At 35.9% G+C, this 23,936-nt stretch overlaps 1 protein-coding gene across 2 annotated transcripts in view; it reads right to left on the bottom strand.

The window, feature by feature from the left end:
• The window catches only part of ADAMTS17 (ADAM metallopeptidase with thrombospondin type 1 motif 17), a 489,795-nt gene that overhangs the window by 248,992 nt on the left and 216,867 nt on the right, over positions 1 to 23,936 (bottom strand). For both annotated transcript variants that reach the window (XM_072616993.1, XM_072616988.1), the window contains exon 8: positions 13,656 to 13,761. In XM_072616993.1, coding sequence (XP_072473094.1) covers positions 13,656 to 13,761 — 106 coding nt within the window. The remainder of the gene's footprint in view (positions 1 to 13,655; positions 13,762 to 23,936) is intronic.

Here is a 23,936-nt window from a genome sequence, read left to right as displayed (position 1 = left end):
ATAAAATACCAAATCATGGGGGCTGCATGGTAGACATAAGTAGCAGCACAGGGACTAAGAAGAATTATTCACATGAAACATCATAAAAAATATCATTAAAGAGACGCATGGCTGGAAAGGAGGTAGTTTGGCTTTGTAATGGGAGTGAGATGTAACAGATGGACCACCTGTGTGCTACATTCATATGCACATAACGCACAGAAATTTGGAATAACCCAACTTTCTGGGTGGACCCTTGGGATGGATTTATAGGAGAATGTGGACAACATTCTCACAGGATGAGAGCGAATGCAATGGCTATAATCTGAAGCACTGGAGGAAGTAGCCACAGTGCTGGCTTGGGATCCACTGAAATATATATATATATATATATATATATATCAGTAGAGTGCCTACTATGATTCTAGAGGTACCAAAATGAAATGAGACAGAGTCCTTGCCCTCAAGGATTTAATATAGGGGATAAAACACATAATTAACTATAATTAGCTATAATTTAAAATACAATTTGATAAGCATGAAAGAGAAGACAAAGCATGATGAAGAATTTAAGAAGGAAGAGATCACTTCCCTGCAGAAGGCATAAGGATTTTTTTATTCCTTTGAGAGCCAAAGTGATCATTAACTTCAAAGACTTCAACCAGTTATTCTCTAAATTGTGGGATAGATTACACCATATTCACAAGTATTTTCTATAAAAAATACAAGACTATCTCTTACTGTCATTGCCTTTGGGGAAGTCTAAAGAAGTGCAAAAGTAGAAAAGGGGCAGACTAGAAGTGAAAGAGAAAAGAGTATTCATATTGGATAAAGTGCTGCAGTTGGGAGTTGGGAAGGCCTGGGTTCAAATCCTGCCTCTGGCATTTACAAGCTGTGTGGCTGTAAGTTATTTAACTTCTCTGATTCTCAGTTTCCTCATCTTTAAAATGAGGATAACCATGACACCTACTTCACGAGATTGTTGTGAGAGTCAAAGGAGATAAAATATGTAACGAAACATACTAATGTCAGCCATTATGATTTTTCATACTGTAAAAGAGTGGGGAGGGGAAGGAAGGAGAAGAGAAAGGAAAAGAGGAGAAAAGAATGAGAGAGGATATATTTCCTTCATTTTATTTAATAAATTGATAAGTTTCATCAATGTTTTGTTAAAATAGATTAGGTAGGAAATCATTAGGATTTGGACATGGACCTACATTTACGTTTTCTATCATTTTCCAACAATTATTAGGAAGTATCTTTAATACTCATTTATACTTTTATTTGGACTCTTCTCTTATCTCATCCCAATAAATTTCTGCCATGTTTGATACTTGTTCAACATGACCAAAGGACAGTCTTTCTGTTTGCTAATATAATCATGACTGACTCAGATGAAAAAAGGATCAACAGTGATCATATCATTGAGGATTGGCCAATGAGGGTTCAATCTAGGCTCTGCCTGCTGCTAATTGACCTAGAGTTTGGTAAACCTGCTTCTGGAAGCTCATGATGGTGTTTGATGAAGGGATTTTCTGTGACTATTTCCTATCAGCTTACTGAGTGGTGAACAGAAGACTTCTCCTCAGCTATTGAACCATAACTGAATGTGCAGATATCGAAAAGGAATGCCTAATCAATCTCTAGCCAAAATCAATCTCTCTTTCCTGGTGGTGATGGAAAAAGTCTTGCTGTCACAGCCTCTACATGTGGAGAGAAGCCTTAGGTCCTTTTCTCCTTACTTGTGTTTCCATGTAACCCATAAATGTGTGGCATCTAGTTTTTTTTCCCTCTATGTGTCTATTCATGCTCCTCTTAGGTGAATAATTTTAGGAGATGGAATAGGCTGTTACAACTTTATGAGCTTTGAGAGGCTGAAAGAGCCACCTGATGTCCATATTGAAGTCAATAGTAGAATCTGCTAGCAGTTGGACCTGGCAGGCACAGCTCTGAGATTTTCCATGAGATCCAGCCCAGCTGTGCTCTGTAGCAAAAATCTAGTAATTATGTCACACCAAGAAGTGAATTTGGTGGGACCAATGTTTGTAATAAGCATCTTAAATTTGAGCCATCATCTCTAGGGATCAAAGAGGTAAGGAGAGAGTGTGATCTTGGTTTAGGGGGGATGTGTTTTTACTTCTGTCCTTTCTATATGCTAAATGCTTATCAATAACATCAACTGATTAAATGATAGTGGGAAGTAATGACATGGGCAAGTAATACTGGGATAGTAATCACTCCTGATTGATATGGGTTTGTGTGTGTGTGTAATATACCAGAATGGGGGCTTGAGTCAATAGTAATATAGTTCCTCTCTATCTCTTGGGGTAATGCTAGAATCTTGAGAGTGGGATTTAGTCAGCCATGTTCTGGGGACCTACCCTTGTAGTGTGCATTTGCATTAGGAAGGTAAGACCAGATTTTCACTGCAATTATATACTGATATTCCATCAATATTTCATATGATTTTGGATTTTACTGGTGCATATATGGAGTTGCAGTCTAGCAACATAGATTATAACTCTTTCATATCATAGTAGATATTTTCATGCTCAATAAATTTGTTACCTGGTAACCAGTCTTTGGGGAAGTTAGATGACACAGTGGACAGAGTACTGGACCTGGAATCAAAAAGACTCATCTTCCTGAGTTCAAATCTGGCCTCAGACACATACTAGCTGTGTGACCCTGGGCAAGCCACTTAGATGCTTGCCTCAGTTTACTCATATGAAAAATGAGCTGGAGAAGGAAATGGCAAACCATTCCACTAACTCTGTCAAAAAACAAGCACCAAAAACCAACCAAATTGGGTCACAAAGAGTTGGACACGACTGAACAATCTTCGGATGATGAACTCCTCTGAATATAGGCAGGCTTTTCTTATGAGTACCCTCTCCCTCTTGAAATTGATTTATACTTACTTACTTGTATGCATGTCCTCCTTCCACTCTACCCTCAACCCCCCTTCCCCCAATAGTAAATGTTGTTTCTTACTGTGAGGGCAGATTGTCATGTTTTGCTTTTGTCACCATTGGTGCTTTGTACCTAAGATGCTTAATAAATGTTTAATTGAACATCTCACTGCTTAGTCGTCCCAACCTCACCCTTTGAACTTGTTTTTGTTGTCATAGTGACGATGGAACACAGTTATTGCAATGATGTGACAAGGTACCTGTCCGTCCATATAAAACTCTTTCAAGTGACGATATCAGTGATTAGTAACTTTGTGGAATAAAAGAATAAGAAACCTAGTTTTATTCCAGTGTTCAACTGAGGATTCTCTACTTATGGTGAATAGCTAATGACTGAGGATTTTGAGTAATAAATACAATTATGATACATGAGAGACTCTCGACAATAATTTAAGTTGTTTCATTTTCACCCTCAAACTTCAATGGCATTTTAATAACAAAGGGAAATTTCTAATGGAACAGCAAAAAGAATCTTTCTAAGCATCAATAAGTGAATTTGGACAAAATAAGAGTCAGTCTGAGCTTGCTGCTTCAGACTCAATTTGTCTTCCAGGATTTTTATTTTCACATGACCGTAGGGCTAAAATACCACAAGAAAATCTATTTACATGGCCGAGCTCAAGGCACTGAGAATCTAAGAAAATCTGGTCTCATCTATTTTCTACCCTCAATTCTTCAGACTAAAGAGGTTGAGTTAGTTCTGATGGGATTCCAGAACACTAGGTTCTTGGCCAAATCTAAATTTCCACCCGTCTGAAGCTAACTGAACACCATTTTGGACAACATTATTTTGTGTAATGAAATCCACCCAATAATTAATTTTAGAGCATTCTTTTCTATACAGACAAACACCAGCCCTGCTTTTGTAACCCTCATTGTTACAGTAATGTAACCCTAGAGGCAGAGAAAGGGCTAAAATACAGCTGTATTCTCCATCACAATGATAATGTCCAGCCAATTGCCGCTATGACTCACTGTTAAAAATGCAGGTGGGAATCAAAGACCCTCTGCTCACTTCCTGAATTGTTTTTGGTTGAGTTTTTTGTTTGTTTTTATTAACTGTCACCAATATTATGGCTAATTCCTAACTGATCTAGTGATGAGGATTTGGAACTTCTGTCACTGGCAAACACATAAAGGCTATTTGAACCATTTTTCTGAACCAATCAAGACCAAAAAACATTAGATTTTTCCAGACAACTGCAGTAAGTACCGTCTTCCTTCCTCTGGCTTCTTCTTAGTTTACTGCAGGGTAATACATAAAACTTGGAGTCAGTGATAGGACTCTTAAGGGAAACAACTGTAATTGCCCAGTCATTACTGACTAATGAAAAGTTATTCATTTATTGCAATAATGCCATTTTAAAAGGTCAATATATGACACAGCTCTGTGTATGATCTTGTTATCACCCTCCCTCTAAAAATAACTGGTGAAGGAGTTGAACATAAGAAAATTCTGCCTTTGTTTATAAAGAGGATAGGAGGATGAAGCGCCAGAAAATGCAAGCCCATTACTGAGGAAGAATGCACAAAAAGGGAACGTGGGTAATATGTCACACAGGACGGTAGGAAACTAGTGTCTGAATTCACTGCATTTGGTAATAATTCTTTCCAAAATCTCTCTTAAAATCCTGCATTGTTTGATGATTATTTCCACCAGGAATTTTTTCTTGTTGTTAGTTATAGGTGCTGGACATATCATGTTCTCAGCTCAATATATTCAGTAAAGGGAATTAGGTCCTGTTAGTTTATGAACTGCTGGAAAGAATTCTCTGTAGTGCAAATGCTAAACAAAAGAAAAACTAGGACTGAGTGTATTTAAATTTTGTAGGATTGAAATAACACTGAGCAAACCCCTCCAATATTCGTGGAATATATATATATATATTTTTTATCCAGGGACTCAAATCATTCCAAATTACATATCAGAATTTCTTCACCCACCTCCCTAGTGAAACACAAGGACCACTGAACACAGCAGAGCAACACCAATCACTGTTTGGAATAGGAAGTGAAGAACAGTAGATCCAATTGGAGCAGGAGGAAAGAGGGAAATTTGAAATCTAGAACCTAATGAATCAAGTTTGAATTTGGCTAGAATGTCAGCGCTAAACTTGTCTACAATTGTGAAAAAGTGAGGTGGGACTATTAATAAACGACTGGAACATAAGCATCCTTTGTCCAATAAATGGAAGCGAGGATATTCATCGCTTAGATTTTAAATTTCTAAAATAAAAGAATTTTCCCTAATATTTCTAAAGCATTATTGAATATCCTGAAATTCCCTTTGTAATCTATTCCTTACATGGATATCATAGCATAATATATCAACTGCAGTATCAGACCAAAACATTAAAAAAACGTTCTGCAAGTTTATTGTCTACTAGAATGGGGTTACCTGGGTTACCTGCACATTCAAATCTGTCTCCCATTTGTACTGAGTTTTCTCTAGCGCTGTATTAGACTTTTCATTTTTAATACATATTACAGACAGATATTTCCATACTTCACACATCTGGATAATTGCTTTCTTGACTTCCTGTTCTGGGGCTTGAGGCATTTTCTTTTAGTTTGTACTACCTTGACTCTAGTTGTGAAAACTTTAGGAAAAAAATCTCCCATTATAGCTTTCTTCCTCATTTTCCATTTTCCCTGCACACGACCCTACCCCCATCCCATACGTATCCACATGTCCTCCCATTTCCCCAAAATAAACCACACTATCCAGGGAAGTAATAGAGTTCATGTCTTGGAGAAGAACAAAAGACAAGTATTTCCCCAGGCATGCAATCAATCTTACAACCTTTCCTAGCTTCTATTTTAAAAAAAAGCAAACGCATTTTGTACAATGTTATGTTCTGGCTAAAAACATCCATAGTTACTTTCTGCAGGTGTTTGGTAGATGAACCTTTAAATGTTATCGTTCTTGTGGACACTGTGTCATTTGGAGACTATATAAGGGGTATTCTGGCATACGTTCAGGAGTACATACATAGGACAGTGCAAACTTTTCTATGTATTATGAGCTGTTGACCTCTGTTTCATTCCTTAATAGATCACTTACTGACAATCACCTGGGATGTCACCAATCCTCAATTATCAATTATAGCCTGTTATAGCATTATCAATTGTAGCCTGTTTTCTCCTACAAAAGACAAGAAATCTGTATTGCTGGAAATTCTACTTTAAAATTTAATAGAAACTTACAAGACCTCCAAGTTGCATGTTAATCTATTGATGGCCTTTAAACTGTCCATCTCATAAGTACAGATTCACTTGTCTTGTTTCAAAATATCTCAAATCTTCTTTGTTTTCTCTCAAATATGTTCATCCTCTTCTAAAGGGCAAAATTTTAAGTATGTGATTGTGAATATTTAGATTCTTTGGCATTATTCTTTCAGCTAAATCTGTTATTGAGGCTCAGCCATATTAAAATATGGATTTACATTTTTGATTCATCTGGTCAGCCAGTCAATGAGTAAACAAGTGTTTATAAAGTGGTTATCATGTGCTGTACTAAGCACATTAGTCCTTCATTGCTGAAGAAGACCATGCCATCAGAGAAATATTGACATGACTTGCACCTGACTTGTTTTTGAGTGAGGGAGAGCTGTGCAGGTTACCAGCCTCACTTCTGCTCCAGAGCCATCTGAATCCAGTGACCAGATATTCATCAGAATGACCGGAGATGACCCAGGATGAGGCAATTGGGGTTAAGTGACTTGCCCAAGGTCATACAGCTAGTGAGTGTCAAGTGTCTGAGGTGAGATTTGAACTCAGGTCCTCCTGCCTCCTGCACTGGTGCTCTATCCACTGCACCATCTAGCTGTCCTTAAAGTATAGGGTAAAGAATTGGAAGAAGTGTCATGAGATAAGAATCAGGGTGATATAGTGGAGAGAAAGCTGGCTTAAGTACTAGGGATGCAAAGAAAGACAAAAACATTACTCCTGCCCTCAAAGTGCATTTATTTGAATGAAAAAGTCAACATGTAAATAACCATGTATGTTCAAGATTATCTATGGAGCAGATGAAGATACTCAGAAAAGAGATGGCATCATCACCTTCAGTGGGGCATGAGACTGAAAAAGGCTTCCTTCAGACTGCAATGTTTGAGCTTGGTTTTGAAGAGTGCCAAGCAAATTGAGAGATGTGAATGGGCAGAATATTGCAGCATGGGGGACAGACAGCTCAAAGGCATGAACATAGGTTTCCAAAGTGTGTAATGCTACCCCCTGGGAGGACTTATAATGATAGAGGAGGGGAGCTGTAGTAGCCTCAGGTACAATTGGGGGGGCACTGAATAAAAACAAGGGGGTGGTGGAAGCATAAGGAAAGAAGAGAATTTTGAAAAACCATTTGCATGTTTCATCTGTTGTATAAAAGAGTTAAAGTCATAGTGATCACATTCTTTTTCAAATAAACACACAAAATGAAAGTTATAAATTCATCAGTGGTCAACTTTTTCAGACAAAGTTACAGAGAATGTGTTGACTTGTATTTTGAAATTTCCTCATCTAAAAGTCCTCTATATCTGTGAAATCATAAATCTGGTCCCCTATCCACATATATGTGTATAATACAGCTTTTTAAAAAGAGTAGCATGTTCAGTTGTTTTCCCTATCTAAAACAAATACAAATGGAACATGTGTTTTAAAGTGAACATTTACCATGGGCACTCATTTCGCTAACAAGAGAATAATAGCTACAGTTATTAGTAAACTGAGGAGTATCCACAAATTTATAGATATAGTTTTCCAGTCCTCATTGCAGTGTTGATCTGGAAAATGTTCAGCCCTCCCTTCATACCAGAGAAGAAGTCTGAATTATTATGATATTAAAAGATAAAATATATTGATCCTATTCAATACTATACATTTATTTTATGCATTTCTGAGTTCCTAAACTTGTTCTCTATTGTCTGGCCTTTGTGGGTCATCTGTACTTCTGCAAAACTCCCCCGCCCCAATTCCCCTTTAATTTCTTATGCTAACCTGTGATATATCAAAATTGTGATGGGGAAAGTTGTTATGGAAAAGGGATACCTGTAGTCACAGGAGTGGTCAATCTTAGGGGGCCACATAGAGCTAAGAACTTCAGACAGTGGAAGTATGGAGAGTCAGGAAGCTCTTTCAAATATTATTTCCTGTTTTCTTTCGGTTTTATCTTTATAGACAACAAACAACGATGTGTACTAAAGGCAAATTAAGTCTCTGTGTCAGAGTAAAAGGTGAAATGACTGGAAGAAAGCCACTCTATTTCCAGCTTATCAGTGAGGATGAAGTATGGTGGAAAGAACACTGGACAAATGATCTGCAGGCTTGGGCTCAAATCCCAGTCCCACAACTAACTGTGTGAACCTAAGAAAATAACTTAATTCACCTCTAGATCTTATGATACTAACAAAAGATCCAAACATACATCAAGCAAATGGAGGAGGATGGATGTGACATGCAGAAGAAAGGAAAGAAGAACTAATGAACAGTTAGAGGTAAAGACTTTTTTCCCTATTAGGTGCATTTGTACCTTCTGAGGAAGAAGCAACTTCCTATGCTCCTAGGAATAATAAGGACTATGTGTAAGTGCCATTAGGAACACAATCGTTCTAGATCATTATAAATACCTGATTGTATACCTGCCAAAGCAGACACAGGAACAATATGAACATAAATATAAAACATTTTTTTTGACAAATAAAGTGAGATCTAAATAACTGAAGCAATACTTATTTGTTCATGCATAGGTAAAGCCGATATAATTTTTTAATGAATTTTACCTATTTATTCAATATCATTCCAATTAAATTACTAAAAAAATTATTTTACTGAGTTAGAAAAAATAATAACAGTTCATTTGGAAGAGCAAAAAGTCAGGAACTTCAAGGAAACCAGGAAAAAAATGTAAAGGAAGTTAGATTCAACAGTTTCAGACTTTAAACCTTATTATAAGGGAGAGTATTTTTGAAGAGTAAAAAGGATAATATTGATTTTTAAATTAAATTTTTCTCGTATAAATAATACCTATGTAGTCAAGACTAGAAGAAATGTAGAAAACTGGGGAATAAATCTTCATAGAAAATCAGACAGGATGTGACTAAGTTGGAATACAGGAAACGATGATTTAGAAAAACATGGAAAGACTTCAACTGATGAAGGAAGATGCTACCTACCTTCAGAGAAACAGATGAAAGGTGGAAATAAACATAGTACAATCTTAATATATGTGTCTGAGCATATGTGTGTGTGTATATATGTTTGTATGTTTATAGATATTTTTATATGTGTGTATATGTCTATATGAATGTATGTATGTATGTATGTATCTATGTCTGTCTATCTATAATTGTTGCCTTCTTTAGGGTGGGGTGGGGAAGATGGAAAAAAAATAAAGTAAAAAGCACATAGCAGAGAACAAAAGAAAACCAACAAGGAGGCAAAGAAAAGCTTGGCAGCTTTGAAAACAATATGTAGTATTTATTATGTAGCTTTTTTTGAAATGGAAATTTATTGTTTTATATTGAATCCTTGGCTATGGTCTGCTATGTACAAGGCAATTTTTTTCTTTTCTCATTTTGTATTTAATTTTTTAAAAAAATTATGAAAAAAACAAATAGACATACTTACTTTTTTATTATTTTTACAACAAAAAATTGCAATGTCATCTACAATAAGATTATCTATTATTATTTCTTATAAGAATTTGGGGATTACTGGTTACTTTTCACAATTTGCAATTTTAATATTAATCAGTCACAGTCATTAACTTTTTGTTGCCAAAAAAAAAAAAATGGAAACAATGAATGTTAGCTGTATCAACCCTTTCAATACCACAACTTCCTAGTGGTACCAGGAAAAAAAGCCAAAGACCAAAGAAGCTTACTAGGACAATGCCTCTGGTTTTTCCAGGGATTATTTTTATACTAAAAGATTTCTAGTTTTAAGTATGGCTTTTGTTGATCAAAAACACAGGTTGGCACATTAAGCTATCCTCCGTATATTATTCTTTTGCTTTATTGGATAAGTAAACCACATGATCACCCATACTTAAAAATCTTTAAGTACAGAATCTACAATAAATTATGTATGGCAGTCCATCGACTATCAGCTATCTCTGTTTTCCCTAGTCTGATAAAGCTTGCAAAAGCTATTTAGACTTACTCAGTTTAAGTCTCTAACTTCCGATCCAAAGGGGCCTAACTGGTCAAAATCCAATTGGTCAGTCAAATGAATGCTTCTTTTTTTATCATTGAAACCAGAAATTCACCAGTGAGCTCCAATTAAAACAATAGGTTTAAAGAGAATCTAGGCAATTGCTAATGATACTTTATTCCATTGACAGGATGGTCACTTTCTCAATGGAATTAATCAGAAAACAGGGATGAGGCTATGTATTTTTCTTACACGTTAGATTCCAAAATGCAAATGAAGGTATGTGAAAGGTATCAGTGAAAATTGATGTTGCTCTTCTCTTTCTCTCTCTTCCTTTTATCCTCACTTAATGTGGCCGTGATCCTTAAAGATTCAGATGACACTAACTGAAATCCACTTGAATGATTTGCTTTATTTTTATTCTCCTAGCACTCTGAGTAGAAGGAAATCCTGTGAAAGCCATAGAGCAGATGCCTAATGCTGTCTCAACATGAAAAGAGGGCATTCTGGTAAAAAAAGCCTCCTTCTGCTAATGTTAATCCAATTATAAGGAAGTTCCATCTCTCTTCTGCTGAAGTGAAAGAAAGAGGTCAGGAGGAGTCAGAAGTCGTCCACATCTATTGTTCCCAAATTTATTTGTTCACTGAACTGCTTTGACAAGGAAAAAAAGACAACGCCCTCAATGATAGCTATCCCACCTTGCTTCTATTTCTAGTGCTCATATTAAAAACAAGACAAAAACAAAACTTATCAGAATGAATAAAGAAATCCATGCTATTTCTAATCAGAGATTGAGGAAGTAATGTTTTTTCTAGCTATTATTTGTAGGCATTCATGCAAGAAATAAAAAATATTGTATGAATTATATGTCACGTAATACACATGAAAATACTGAACAATGGACCACCTGGAGGTCCTAAGTATTCAATAGTGGTCTCTAAATCCTATTTTGAGAAAGAATGATTGATATATTCCTTAATACTACTGAGATGTGCTCACCATAGAGAAAATTTTTCATGCAGAATTCAATTGCCTGTTAAAAAAGATGTCAGTAATGGAGGAGATTTATCTGAAGAAAAGGACTCATCAAGGTCCCTCCTGTTTTGGATGGTGAATTCACTTTCAAGTTTCATACATGTACAGCAGGGTACCATTTAGTTTAAATAATAAAATGATCCAATTTCCTTTATTTGGTTTGATTAGAGTATACATCACATAATTGGAAGATTCCTACAGATGAAGAGTTTATTGTTTTACTCTTACAGGTGAGACCTTAAGCATCCCTTTCTTACTAAATCAAATAATTCTGAGGCAACAGACTTTCTTAAGAGGACTTTAATCATACAAGGTAAGAAAAGGTAAAAATAAACCAAGACATGGATTTTAATAAAAAGGTATTTGTGATTGTTATCGTAAATGATTGAGGACAATAGGTTTATAAACAGATTTTAGCTAATACAAAATATGACTGAAATTAACCGTTTTCATCAGATATCCTGTGCTAACTGAGCACATATTTGATCTCAAAGGGTAAAATGGATAATCAGAAAAATTGTCACACATGTCTTTAAAGTAAAAAGAAGAAATGTTTCAAATTCAGTGTATTAATATGCATGTGTGTGTGTGTGTGTGTGTGTGTGTATGCTACATGAAGGTATGGAACATAGAAATTCAGAACATCACTTCTTAATAATCCAATTTTAATTTGATAGCCAAAAAATTGCCAAATTAGGTGGAAATTTCAAAGAATTTAGATACGACAGATCTGGTCCAAAGCTTTTTGGACAGTGTATTTATTCACAAATGTGAGAAACTATCCAGCATTTCTTCAGTTCTCAGAATTGGAAGTCAGTATTATAATGGTAGCCAGCACTTTAAACAAAAGCATGATTTTTCTGAAAGAATGAGGAATTATGTAGAGTCTGTTAAGACAATAAGCATTTATTAAACCTTGTGTCAAGCACTATGCTAAGCACTGGGAATGCAAATATAATAAAAACAAAGACAGTCCCTGCTTTCATGGCGCTTATATCCTAATGGGGGAATACAATCCATAAAAGGAAATTGAAAAGAAGTGGGGGATGTATGGGAGAGAGAAGTCTGAGAGTCAAGAGTCATAGGGTAGATGAATGAAGAAAGACAACGAATGATCTGCACAGACGGAAGGCTTACCAGTACTGATGATCGAAGGACCTATCCAAGGATCAAAGTAAGTACACAAGCTAAATGTCACTGATATAGAAAATATTACCGAGGTAAAACAAAACTAATTATGGTCCCTCATTCATTCTGTTGCTAAGGGAACTAAACTTACAAGACACAACACCCTTCTTTATTTAAAGAAATACATATAATATCACATAATGGCACCCATAATTTATCTTCTGCTTATACTGTTTAAAAACTATAGAAATATCTCTTACCAAAATCCCCCTTCCTAAATGGAAGCAATGAAAATGGAATAAATAAATTTGAAGATGAAATGATTATCCTTTCGTATACATATAGCTTTTCCATGGTAGGAAACTGGACTTCCAAATTAAGGACCCAAATGCCTTAATGTGTGGATTACTTGGGACTTTACCTTGAAATTTTAATTTTCTGCAAGCTATATTTCCATTTCATTAAACTCTTTCCATTCTAGGAAAAACATTTCTAAATACAGTGTAAATTATCAAGCACTTAAACCACAATTGTTTCTTTTGGTAGATTCTCTCACTTATCACAGATATAATTAATAGACATAAAGTACATAGCGACTTCAGGAATAAACATACAATTAATAGACATAAAGCAGACAGCCACTTCATGAATAAACAAACTTTTCAAATTATTTTTTAAAAGAAACCTTGTTCCCTATCATGAAAGAATTATTAAACACTGTGCAAATCACTTAATCTTTCTGACCTATAGTTTCATTACCAGTAAAATGAAGAGAATGGACTCTACAACTATAAAGTCACTTTGTACAAGAACATAAGAAGTAAAAGGAAAGAATTTCATTGGGTCTTGGGAGGTGGGAGATACATATTTCTTTAAATCCAGGACTTTCTCTTAGAAATTAGAATTTAGAGTCTACACTCAGAAATTTGAGTTTTATTAGAAATAATCTGGAAAAGAAAATTAATGTTAGAAGTAGAAAGAATTATTCCATTAATTGAAATATAGAGTAAATTGTAGTATTCATTCATTTATATGGCAAAATATTATTCCATTCCATAAGATGGTGTCCAAGTGAGACAACCCAAAGAAATATCTATTCTCTTTTCTGTTTGACTTTAAAAACAAGCAAAAGGCCACCAGTTCAAGATCTTCAACCATGAGGATAAAACTTCACTAACCAGAACACCTTGCTTGTTTACAAACAAATTGTTGCCACAGTTTTTCTTTTGAGAGAGGTGCACATCAAATACCCTCTCAAAATGGATCCCATGTGAAAAAGACAGAGTTTTAGGAAAACATTATTTTAAAATACAGTTTTAAGAACTTATAACAAAGTGAATGAATTATTCTCTCAAAAAGCATTTTAAGAGGCAGAATTAAGAGCGCAATGCTTACTTGTGGCCCAGCTCATGAGCAATTGTAAATGCCAGATTGAGACCGTTGTCTTCTGCAAGTACACATTTCCTTTTAGCACTGCATACTCCTCCCAAATAAGCAATTCCTATAGGAAAAAAAAACATGGAAAACATATGTACTTCGGAGTTTGCGAGACACTTCACATAATTGCAATGAAAATTGTCTACAAGTCAATAAAGTCAATAAATGTACATATGTTTTAGGTTAACAAAAAACTGAGCAAATGCTTAAATATAGTTGAATTATGATAAAACAACGACTAATAGGTCAATACACACTTAGTTTTGAAATTTCACATACCTGTGTTAATGTTACAGAATGGAATATATACCTCCTGATTTCTAGGGTTTAATTCCACAAATGATGATGAATGAAGACCATAGAAGTAAACTTCCTAAAGGATAGTAAGAGTAAGAGAGAGGGATATGATATGATAGTTAGAAGAAGAAATTCTAATTCTACTGCTTCAAATGTTTTAAAGGTTACTAAGAAGAAGAAGAGGAATTAAGTCTGTTCTGCCTCAGTCCAAGATGCAGAAGTAGGACTAACGAGCAGAAGTCATGAAGAGGCAAATTTAAGCTTGATATAAAGAAAAACTCCGTAACAATGAGAACTTTTCCAAAGTGGTAGATGGAAAGAATCAGCATAACTCATTTCAAGAGGATAAAAAGACAGGTTAACTACCTTATTCAGAGTTACAAAGTACAGTGATAGAACTCCGGCCTCTATGGTCAAAATTTGTCTCCTTAATCTCCAGCACTGATTCAATCTTATCCCTCCTAATCACGGGTATCCAGCAAATGTTAGCCCTGTACATACCATTCTTTTTTCTTTACTCCCTTTCTTGGTGATCTCAATAGCTGCCCTAAGTTCAATTATCATCTTACTGTAAATGAATATATATGTACTCACACTCACATACCCATTCACATATATACACACACACAATGCAACTTTGAAGTACGACTACAAGTGTGTATATAAATACATATAAAAATATATATAAATATATAATGTATATGTAATATAATATATATTATATATAATACATACATAAATACATATGCGTGTGCATACATATATGTAGTTTTGTCTTCTGAGTCCAACCTGAACAAGTCTTTTTCACATACTTGAAGACAGGTATCAGGTAATCTTTCAACGATCTTCTCTAGGTTAAACATCTCCAGTCTTTTCAATAAGTCTTGATATGTCATGGCTCCTATTCTTTTCTGCATAATTATTCCTTCCTCTGGATATATACCAGATTGTCAACATCCTTTCTAAAATGTGCCACCCACAATTGAACACAATACTCCAGATGCAGTATGGCTTGGGGCCAGCAGGACTAACACATCCTACATTGAACTCACTACTGTCCTTTAAATGAAGTTTTTTTTAGACCTATATTGCCCTTTAATTTTTTTTTCTGGTTACCATGTTATTCAGTTGACTTATACAGAGCTTACAGTCCTCTAAACCACCAAATATTTTAAACAGATATTGTTTAGCCATGCTTTCCCCATCCTGTACTTGTGAAGCTGATTTTTTTTCAACTCCAAACTTATGCTCCAAACTGAAGCGATCATCTTTGCCCCAAAAACCTTCCTCTCCTTTCAATTGCTCTAATTTTTTTGATGGCCCTGCCACCCTCAGGACTACCTGATTCAAGATTTTGAAATCATCATTCTTTCTATTAAGAAATGTCACTTGTAGTGTTCTAGGCCCCCTTATTTCTACCTAACTCATGTCTAGAAATCTCCTCTTGCCTGGCGGAGATGATAATAACTTGACATGCAAATACTCTGCAATATAAACTGTTCATCACAGCTTCCCAGGATTCACCTCTGGGTCTTTGTGGGAGGCACCAGGATCTAGAATACAAGACAATACCCTAGTGCATATGCTCACACCTGTACTATGTCCTAAAACAGGGGCATGGATGCCAATCATATTTATGTCAAACTGTGATACTTGGCATAAATAGCCAGGACTCTAAGCTTCCCAAATTCCTTCACACTCATTTATTGATGATCTGCACTGAATATCACTGCCAACTCCTCTGCCAACAATTAACTAAAACAACACTGAAGTTTCTCCTTCTGCCCGTTAAACTCTCAAAGATGATAGACATTAGCAACTGTCAGCATTAGACAAAGCAGGCAGAAGGTAATACATTCTTGGTGGAACGGTGAATTGGTCCAACTTTTATGATAAACATTTGGAACTTTGCTAGAAAACTAACATGTTCATGTCCTTTTGATCCAGTGAAAAATTATTAGGCCTGTGCCCCCAAAGAAGTCAAAGACAGAGAGATCGTTCCCCCATACACTAAAATTTTTGTAGTGGTACTTTCTTTTGCTAGCAAAAACCAAAACTCAAATGAATCCTCAAATTGGAAACAGGATGGATGCTTCCCAATTGTGGAAAAGCTAAGCAAAATATGGAATATTTATATAATAGAATACTATTAATCACAATAAAAGAAATTACAAATCTGAGGAATGTGAGAGACTTGAAGATTTGTATGAATTCATATATACTTGAAAGAATATAAAGAGTCACTATGCTGTAAAAGAAGACATCACCAAAAGATCAGAATTTAGACTGATACAGTAGCCAACGTTGGTACCGGAGGAATGATGATAAAATATAGCTCTCTCCTTTTTCAGTAGAGGACTTCTGAACGTGGGAATGTGGTATTCATCATCAGACAAGGTCAGTGTGTTGGTTTATTCTGCTTTACTTTTACCTGTTAGTTTTTCATATTTAAATGTCTCCCTTGCGGATTCTGTCTTCTGTACTTCTTTTTACAAGGGAGGATCATGGACTTAATGCTGGAAGGGACCTTTGCCACCATCTAGTCTAGTCCCCTAATTTTTCAGATAAGGAAACTGAGTCCCAAGGTCACATAGGTAGTGACAGAAACGGGATTGGAGCCCAGGGCCTCTCACTCCAAAAGCTGGCAGTCTTTCCCCTGGGGCACTCTGCCTCCCTGTGCGGTTTCTGGGGGAATTGGAGGAGAAGGGGGTGGGGAAATGACAATGATGTAAATAAAATAAAATAGGAAGGAGAAAACATCCCAAGCCATATGCTCCAACCCCCTTCCATACACCCCAGGCCAAGTTTCTCCCACAATACCTAACACTAGCGCTATGGGTACACCCTGAAGCCTCTTAAGTCAGCCCACAAAATCATAAGCAGCTGCACAGCCTCTGGGGCACAGCTGTTCCTACTTTCAACCAAGGCATCCCCAAACTCTAACAGACTCTTCTCTCTCCCTCAGCCTCTACTTTCAATCAGTTGCCAACTCCCGTTAATTCTACCTCCACGATCTCTCTCAACTCAACCCCATTCTTTCCATTCACACTGGCAACGCCCTGGTTGAGGTCTTCATGAATCTCTCCTGGGCTACAATAAACAACTGGGAATTATATAGAACGTAATTTTCCCAAAACATTTTCTATTAATTAATTCATGGGAATCTCACAACAACCTTACAAAGAGCCATGGATAGCATGCTGGGACTGGAGTCAGGAAAACCTGAGTTGAAATCTACCTTGGACACATACTAGCTATGTGACCCTGGGCACATCCCTTAACTGCTTGATAGGGATAGTAGCACCCAGGGCTGTTGTGAGGATCAAATCAGGTAATAATTGGAAAGGGTTTAGCACAGTGCCTGGCACAGAGAAGCGCTACAGAAATGTTAGCTATTATTATTAGATACTATTGGAATAATTACTCTCATTTTATAAGATGAGAAAACTAGAGCTGAGAGAAATTTTAGCAGTTTGCACACAGTCACATGGCTATTAGTGTCAGGACTTCAATCCACGTCTCTGCTGACTCCAAGTCTAACATACTATATTCTACTACTACTGGCAAGACTCATCTCTGTTCCTTCTAGCATAATGCAAGCAAGTGATACATTCATATGTTTCTAATTGGTTTCCAGACCTTCCAAGTCCATCATGTCCCTACGCAAAGTTCAGTGGTTTCCCATGACCAATCAGTCAAAATGTTAATTCCTTTGTTGTTGAGTTGTTTCAGTCTTGTCTGACTCTTTATGACCCCATTTTGGGTTTTCTTGGCAGACATACCAGAGTGGTTTGCCATTTCCTTCTCCAGATCATTTTACAGATGGGGAAACTAAGGAAAACAGGATTAAGTGTTTGGGTCACACAACTAGTAAGTATCTGAGGTTAGATTTGAACTCAGGTCTGACACTCTATCCACTATGCCACCTAGCTGCCCTTATTAATTCCTTAGCCTGGAATTTAAAGTAGATGGTGTAATGCATAGAGCACTAGACTTGGAGGTAAGGAAATCTGAGTGGAGACCCTGACTAGCATGTGACATTGGGTAAGTCACATTAACCTCTTTTGCCTCAGTTTCCTCATCTGCAAAATGGTGATAATAAGAGCACCTATTTCACAGGACTCTTATGAAGATTAAGATTATATATGTAAAGTAACTAACAAAACTTAAAGTGCTATTTCCATGATCATCACCATCATTAAAGACTTCGATAATTAGGTTCTAACTTACATTTCCAACTTTATGTTTTGTTACTTACCTTCTTAGTCTCTACATTCTATCCAATCTGGCTTATTATTCCCAAAAGTGGTACGTTATCTCTTATATTTATGCATTTATGTTGGACAATCCCTCGCGCCCAAAATACAACCACTCCTCATTGTTCTCATTTTTAAAGGCTCTCCTCAGGTCCCACTTCTTCCATTAAGTTTTCCTGACCCTCCTCTCCAGCTAATAATGCTTACTTCCTTTTCAAATTTTCCTAAAGTACTCTGGTTTGAATTCTCCCTTTTCCACAACATCAAGGACGGGGCAACAAGTTAGATGGCTCAGTGGATAAAGTCAAAACACTTGAGTTCAAATTCAGCATTAAACACTTCCTTGCTCTATGAGCCTGGGCACGTCATTCAACTTCCTTTTGTCTCCACTTCCTCAACCATAAAATAGGGATAACAATAGAACCTAGCCAACTGGTTTGTTATGAGGATTCAAATGAGCTAATATATCTAGACTGCTTAGCACAGTGCCTGGTATATAGTAGGCATTATATAAATACTCTCTCACCTCTTTACAAAGGGGTCCCAAAAGTTTCATTGTATTTTGAAGCTTTGCTACTTTAATTCTGTACCAAGACAACTGAAACACCCTGTACTTTCCACTGTGTACCAGGATTATCCCTGGGATATAATTATCTTCGTATACCCTGTTAAAAAGAATATGAATTCATTATAACATGCATGATTCATCTTTTAGATCTTTACTTTCTAAGTTCCCAATATAGTACTTTTGACCTAGCAGATATTTGATTACAGTTATCCCTTCCATATTACTGGGTTTAGGGGTGTAGCACCTCATGACACAGAAAATCTGTGTAAATTTTTTTGGCCCTCCCTTCTTACCAGAGAAGAAGTCTGAATTTTTTTTTTCCTTTAAAGGGGTATTCATGCTATCTTATTGTAAACTGTGGGTTGATAAGATATCATACAATATTATACATATATTTTATTCATTTCTGAGTTTCTAAACTGTCTACTGGTTTTTGTATGTCATCTGTGGCTTCCACAAAATTCAAAAAAATCTCACTTAATTTCTTATGCTGACCCTTGATATACTGAAACCATGATGGGAAAGCATGATGTAGATGGGAATAACTGTAGTATTTACTAAATTGAATTGAAACTAATTTTAAGAATCATGTTGCCTTGATACTAGACAGAATAGGAAAGTTGGATGAATTATCTAGGGATAGAAACATATCCAAACCAAAGTCCTTTCTGCTTTTGAGTAGCAGTTTCACAGTGGATAGAGCACTGGGCTTAGAACCAGAAAGACTCATCTTTGTGAGATCAAATCCAGCCTCAGACACTTATTAGCTGCGTGACCCCAGGCAAGTCATTTAACCTGTTTGCCTCAGTTCCTCATCTATAAAATGAGCTGGAGAAGGAAATGGTAAACCACTCCAGTATCTTTGCTGAAAAAACCAAATGGGGGCAGGGAGAGCTTTGTATGACTGAAAAATGATTCAACATCCACAAAAACATTCCCAGTTAAACAGCATTTTAAGATTTATAAGGTACTCTCCTTCACCATAGCCCTTTGAGGTGGGTAATGCAACTACTATCATCTCTTAGAGTTATTCAGGCTCTGAAGACATGTGACTTCACTATTACAGAATTGATAAATGTCTGAGGCAAGATCTGCACTCAGGTCTCCAACATCCACTATGTTATTATGTTGCCTCCCATCGATGACAGTAATATATTCATTATCAGAAAATTGGTTATTTCCACCAAATAGACCACACTCATCCTTCTCTTTCCATTACTGAAATAGTTTCATCCCTCTCCTCTGTCATTTCCATTAACCCAGTACCAGTCTTTCATGTGGTCTTTTCTAAACAAGGATTCACTTTACCAACTCACATCAGATCGCTTGCTCCATTCCATCATAACTTTATGGTGAGATTCTTTTCTGAGGCTGACTCAATTGATATTTGGCACATGAAGGCTAAGCATGAGAGTATGTGTCTATTTTTATTTGGAAACATGCAATGTGCTTGGCCACAGTTGAAGCATTTTTTTTTAGTTATTTGGTCTCAAGATGGTTTTTTTGCACTTGGACATCATAGTCCAACAATTTAGAGTATTAGGAGTAAAAAAAAATCGACAAAGTACTGGATCTGGCATTTCAATGCTTTCAAGGTCATTAATCTGGTTTTGTTTAAAAACACTTTCTAGGTCACTGTTAAAAGACTAGTACTGACTAGGTGGAATTTATCTACATAGCTCTGATGGTATGCACACACATACTTTAGTACTCTACTTGTCCAACACATGGCCGTGTATAGATGCAAAAACTGGGAGCAGTTAGGAATGTGGTTACTGCAGGGAGAAATAGCTTTTTAATTACTGTTTGAATGTGGGAAACTGAGGATTCAGTAAATCTACGTGTATTGAATATGTTAACCAAAGTTCATTGAATATCCTAATGCTGAGTGAGCAGACCTTAAATGCCACATAAACACTTCCAATGTGCTTACAAAACAGAATGGCCTTAGTCACACACAGCCCACTAATTGCGGAGTATTAAATTTCCACCCTAATTAGGGTGTTATACAATGCCAAGGAAAAAGTGAAGCAGAGAGGTTCCCAATAATTGCATTTTAATTTTTTCAAGGCGTAGATTTTTTTTTCTGGAAGACAAAGAATCAGTTTATTTACAAGAAATGCTCTCACACAGAGGTGGATTAAGGTCTGCTTTTAATGATTATAGTAAATCATGAGCAGCCCCACCATAAAAGTAGGACAAATAAAAAAAAGCACCAAAGAAAACTACCTCTCTGATTATCGAGGCACAAATGTACAAGTTTATGAGTTATAGCTACTGGAAATGCTTAAATGAGGAAAAAAACTGAGGTTAGAAAAAAATCTAGTTTGTCTTAAAATGAAAAGCTTGTGGGAGATAAATAGAGAACTATAAAGCTTCCTAAGGAAAACAAATCTCACAATTATTTAATGTTTCATATAAAGAAACAGTGGTATATGGATGGTTTCCTAGAAGAATTGAGGATTTATCAAATTGCTATATGCAGGAAAAGGCATGTGTTTGGAATTGTTCCCGTCCTGGATGTGAAGGCCAGGGATATCACAAAATTCTTGAATCTGGTTTTAAAAAGGAAGAGTTAGAAACCTATTTTCATTATTTTTCTCCCTTCTAAAGAAATTCTTACCCACGTATTGTTAACTTTTACATTCAAGATGTGAAACAAAGTTGTCGTATGTAAACTAAGATTACCTCCGCCAAGATTTAGTCCTTATAGCCATGCCTTCGATGTATTTTTATCCTTCCATAACTTAAAATTCTGGCATCCAAAACCATATTGGTTTTATAATGATGACATTAGTTCCATGTGTTTAAGCAGACACTTGGAACAATGAGGCTATGCAATTGAACAGCAATTAATTATCTCTGAGGAGTACCGAGAACTTTACAAACCTTCACATACGCAAGGACAGGTTAGTACTGGGGGAGAAAAAGACTGGGAAGAAGAATGGCCTTTATTGACCCACAAATTTCTGACTACCATATTGTAATACAAACACATATATATTTGGGAATTCACTACATGGAGGACAGACAACATCAATTAATGATTTTTCTCCTTTAACTAGTTTGCTTTGGACATCAGTTTTACCTTTGGTTTTTTAGCCTTTAATTTCCTCAACCCCATGTCCCTGTCTTCCTTTATTTTGGCTCCTTTCCCTCTTTCATCATAACTCTATGCCATATTTTCGACATTTTTTATGATGAGAAATCACTTCTTGTTCCCTTCAGGTCTCATTATCACAGGTTGTGTATTAAAAGTGAAGTTGTTGACCGGGAGAATATGAGGACAACTGGCTTGGCATTTATCCAATAAAACCTCATGATATACTGGTGGGTGACTACTCTTGACTGGTGATATTTACTCAACTCATTTTCCATCTTCCTTTCTATCCCCCCTTAATGACACTTCAGCAAGATTACATTTAATTAATACTACGTTAATTTGGATTTGTTAGTAGAGTTATAATTGTGTAGTTATCTACTTCTGTGTTCACGTGTCCTTTCTCCTGAGCAAAATTGTTTGTCTTTGCAGGTATACAGCCTTTTATTAATACCCTCCTGAGTTCAAGTCCCAGCTCTGGGCAACATAGTTATGCACACTTCTGACACATAGAAGTATATACCTCACTTCTGAGAAGTGAAACATAGTGACACATAGATGAACTGATAAAGTATAGCCAATGACTAGGCAGAATCCAAATTAGCTGTGAGAAGAAAACTCATTTTCACGTCACTTCTATTTATATATTGTTTCCATCATACTCACAACTGGAGTTATTACATTTTAGAGTTTAGAAAGAGAAGAACTTTATTAAAATCCTAAAAAATTGTTTAGATGATTTGTCATGTTTTTAAAAAGCAAATGTATTTCCCAAATTCTTTACTTAACCTCTCAATGCTCTCTATTGTTTTCTTTAAGTTTCAAAGAAATTTTTGATCTTCATTGACACAGGGAGTTTCTATACCTGAGAGTTTCCTAGAACAGTGAAATCACAGGTCTCCTATTTCCATCTCTCTCACAGCAGCTGGTAAGTTTTTCAGCATACAAGAAATATGGATGAGTGACCTTCTAGAGTAAGATTAAGTGATTTTTGTCAAGATTGGGTAGGAAATTACTGGCAAAATTAGCCATTGTGCCATTCATTGGCTCAATATTCCTCTTGGTATAGCATACCTTTGCTTACCCTATTGAATAATTATGTTCTATGTTCCTATGAAATTCAATGAAAGATTTGCTCATCAAGAAGAAATAACAGAAAAGAAATAGGAGAGACTGTTAAGGTACCTAATAACACAGCATCTCCAGGTGTAGCTACATTGTTAAAATTAGCATTTTTAAAAGGAAAAAATGTCACATTTAAATCATGAATAATAACTTCAATGATTTCAGCAGGAAACTCACTACTTCCCTTACACTCATCACCTCATGAATTTGTACCTTAAGTCAAGAGAATCTGATTCCTGGGTGTTCTGGTGCTTTAACTATTGGATCATAAAACAAATTTTTTTCTCCAAATTTTTAGGTGATTGTGGAAATAATGAAGAGACTAAGGTAACTTTTTTGAAATCTGACAAAGTTTACATATTAATTCAGAAAGTTATATGTATCACCTAAACAATTCTATTCCTCCCAACAATTTCAAAGAACTGTGGATATCTAAATGGAGACAGTTTTGTAGAGAAAATATGCAAAAAATGTAGTTAATGCTATTTTTCTTTTCCTTAAGAAAACTACAGAGTTAATGCAAGCAATTTCTGAACAGGGAGTTGGCCATATGATGCTATCTCGACTTAAGGAGAAAACTACACACAACTGTATAAACTCTGATTTGTCCAACAAGTTGTCACATGTAAACAGTTTGCAGCTGTTGGCCTTGCTGCCAATTAATGAAACCTCTGCTGGCTATGTCACTAAAAGGAACTATTAAATTTCTCCTACCGACTGAATTAGGTACTTATATGACATCACATAATTGTCATAGTAGTGCTGTACTACAAATTAAGAGGACGTAATCTTTAACATATTTATTTCAAAATCATAGTTACAGACAAGTATATAAGAATAAAAAATAAATGATTTAACATGTGCAAGAACTTCATGAAGTCTTTGTGTATGTT

This window comes from Notamacropus eugenii, chromosome 1 (assembly GCF_028372415.1).
Source record: "Notamacropus eugenii isolate mMacEug1 chromosome 1, mMacEug1.pri_v2, whole genome shotgun sequence".
Taxonomy (NCBI): domain Eukaryota; kingdom Metazoa; phylum Chordata; class Mammalia; order Diprotodontia; family Macropodidae; genus Notamacropus; species Notamacropus eugenii.
This window is presented reverse-complemented; position numbering and strand designations above follow the sequence as displayed.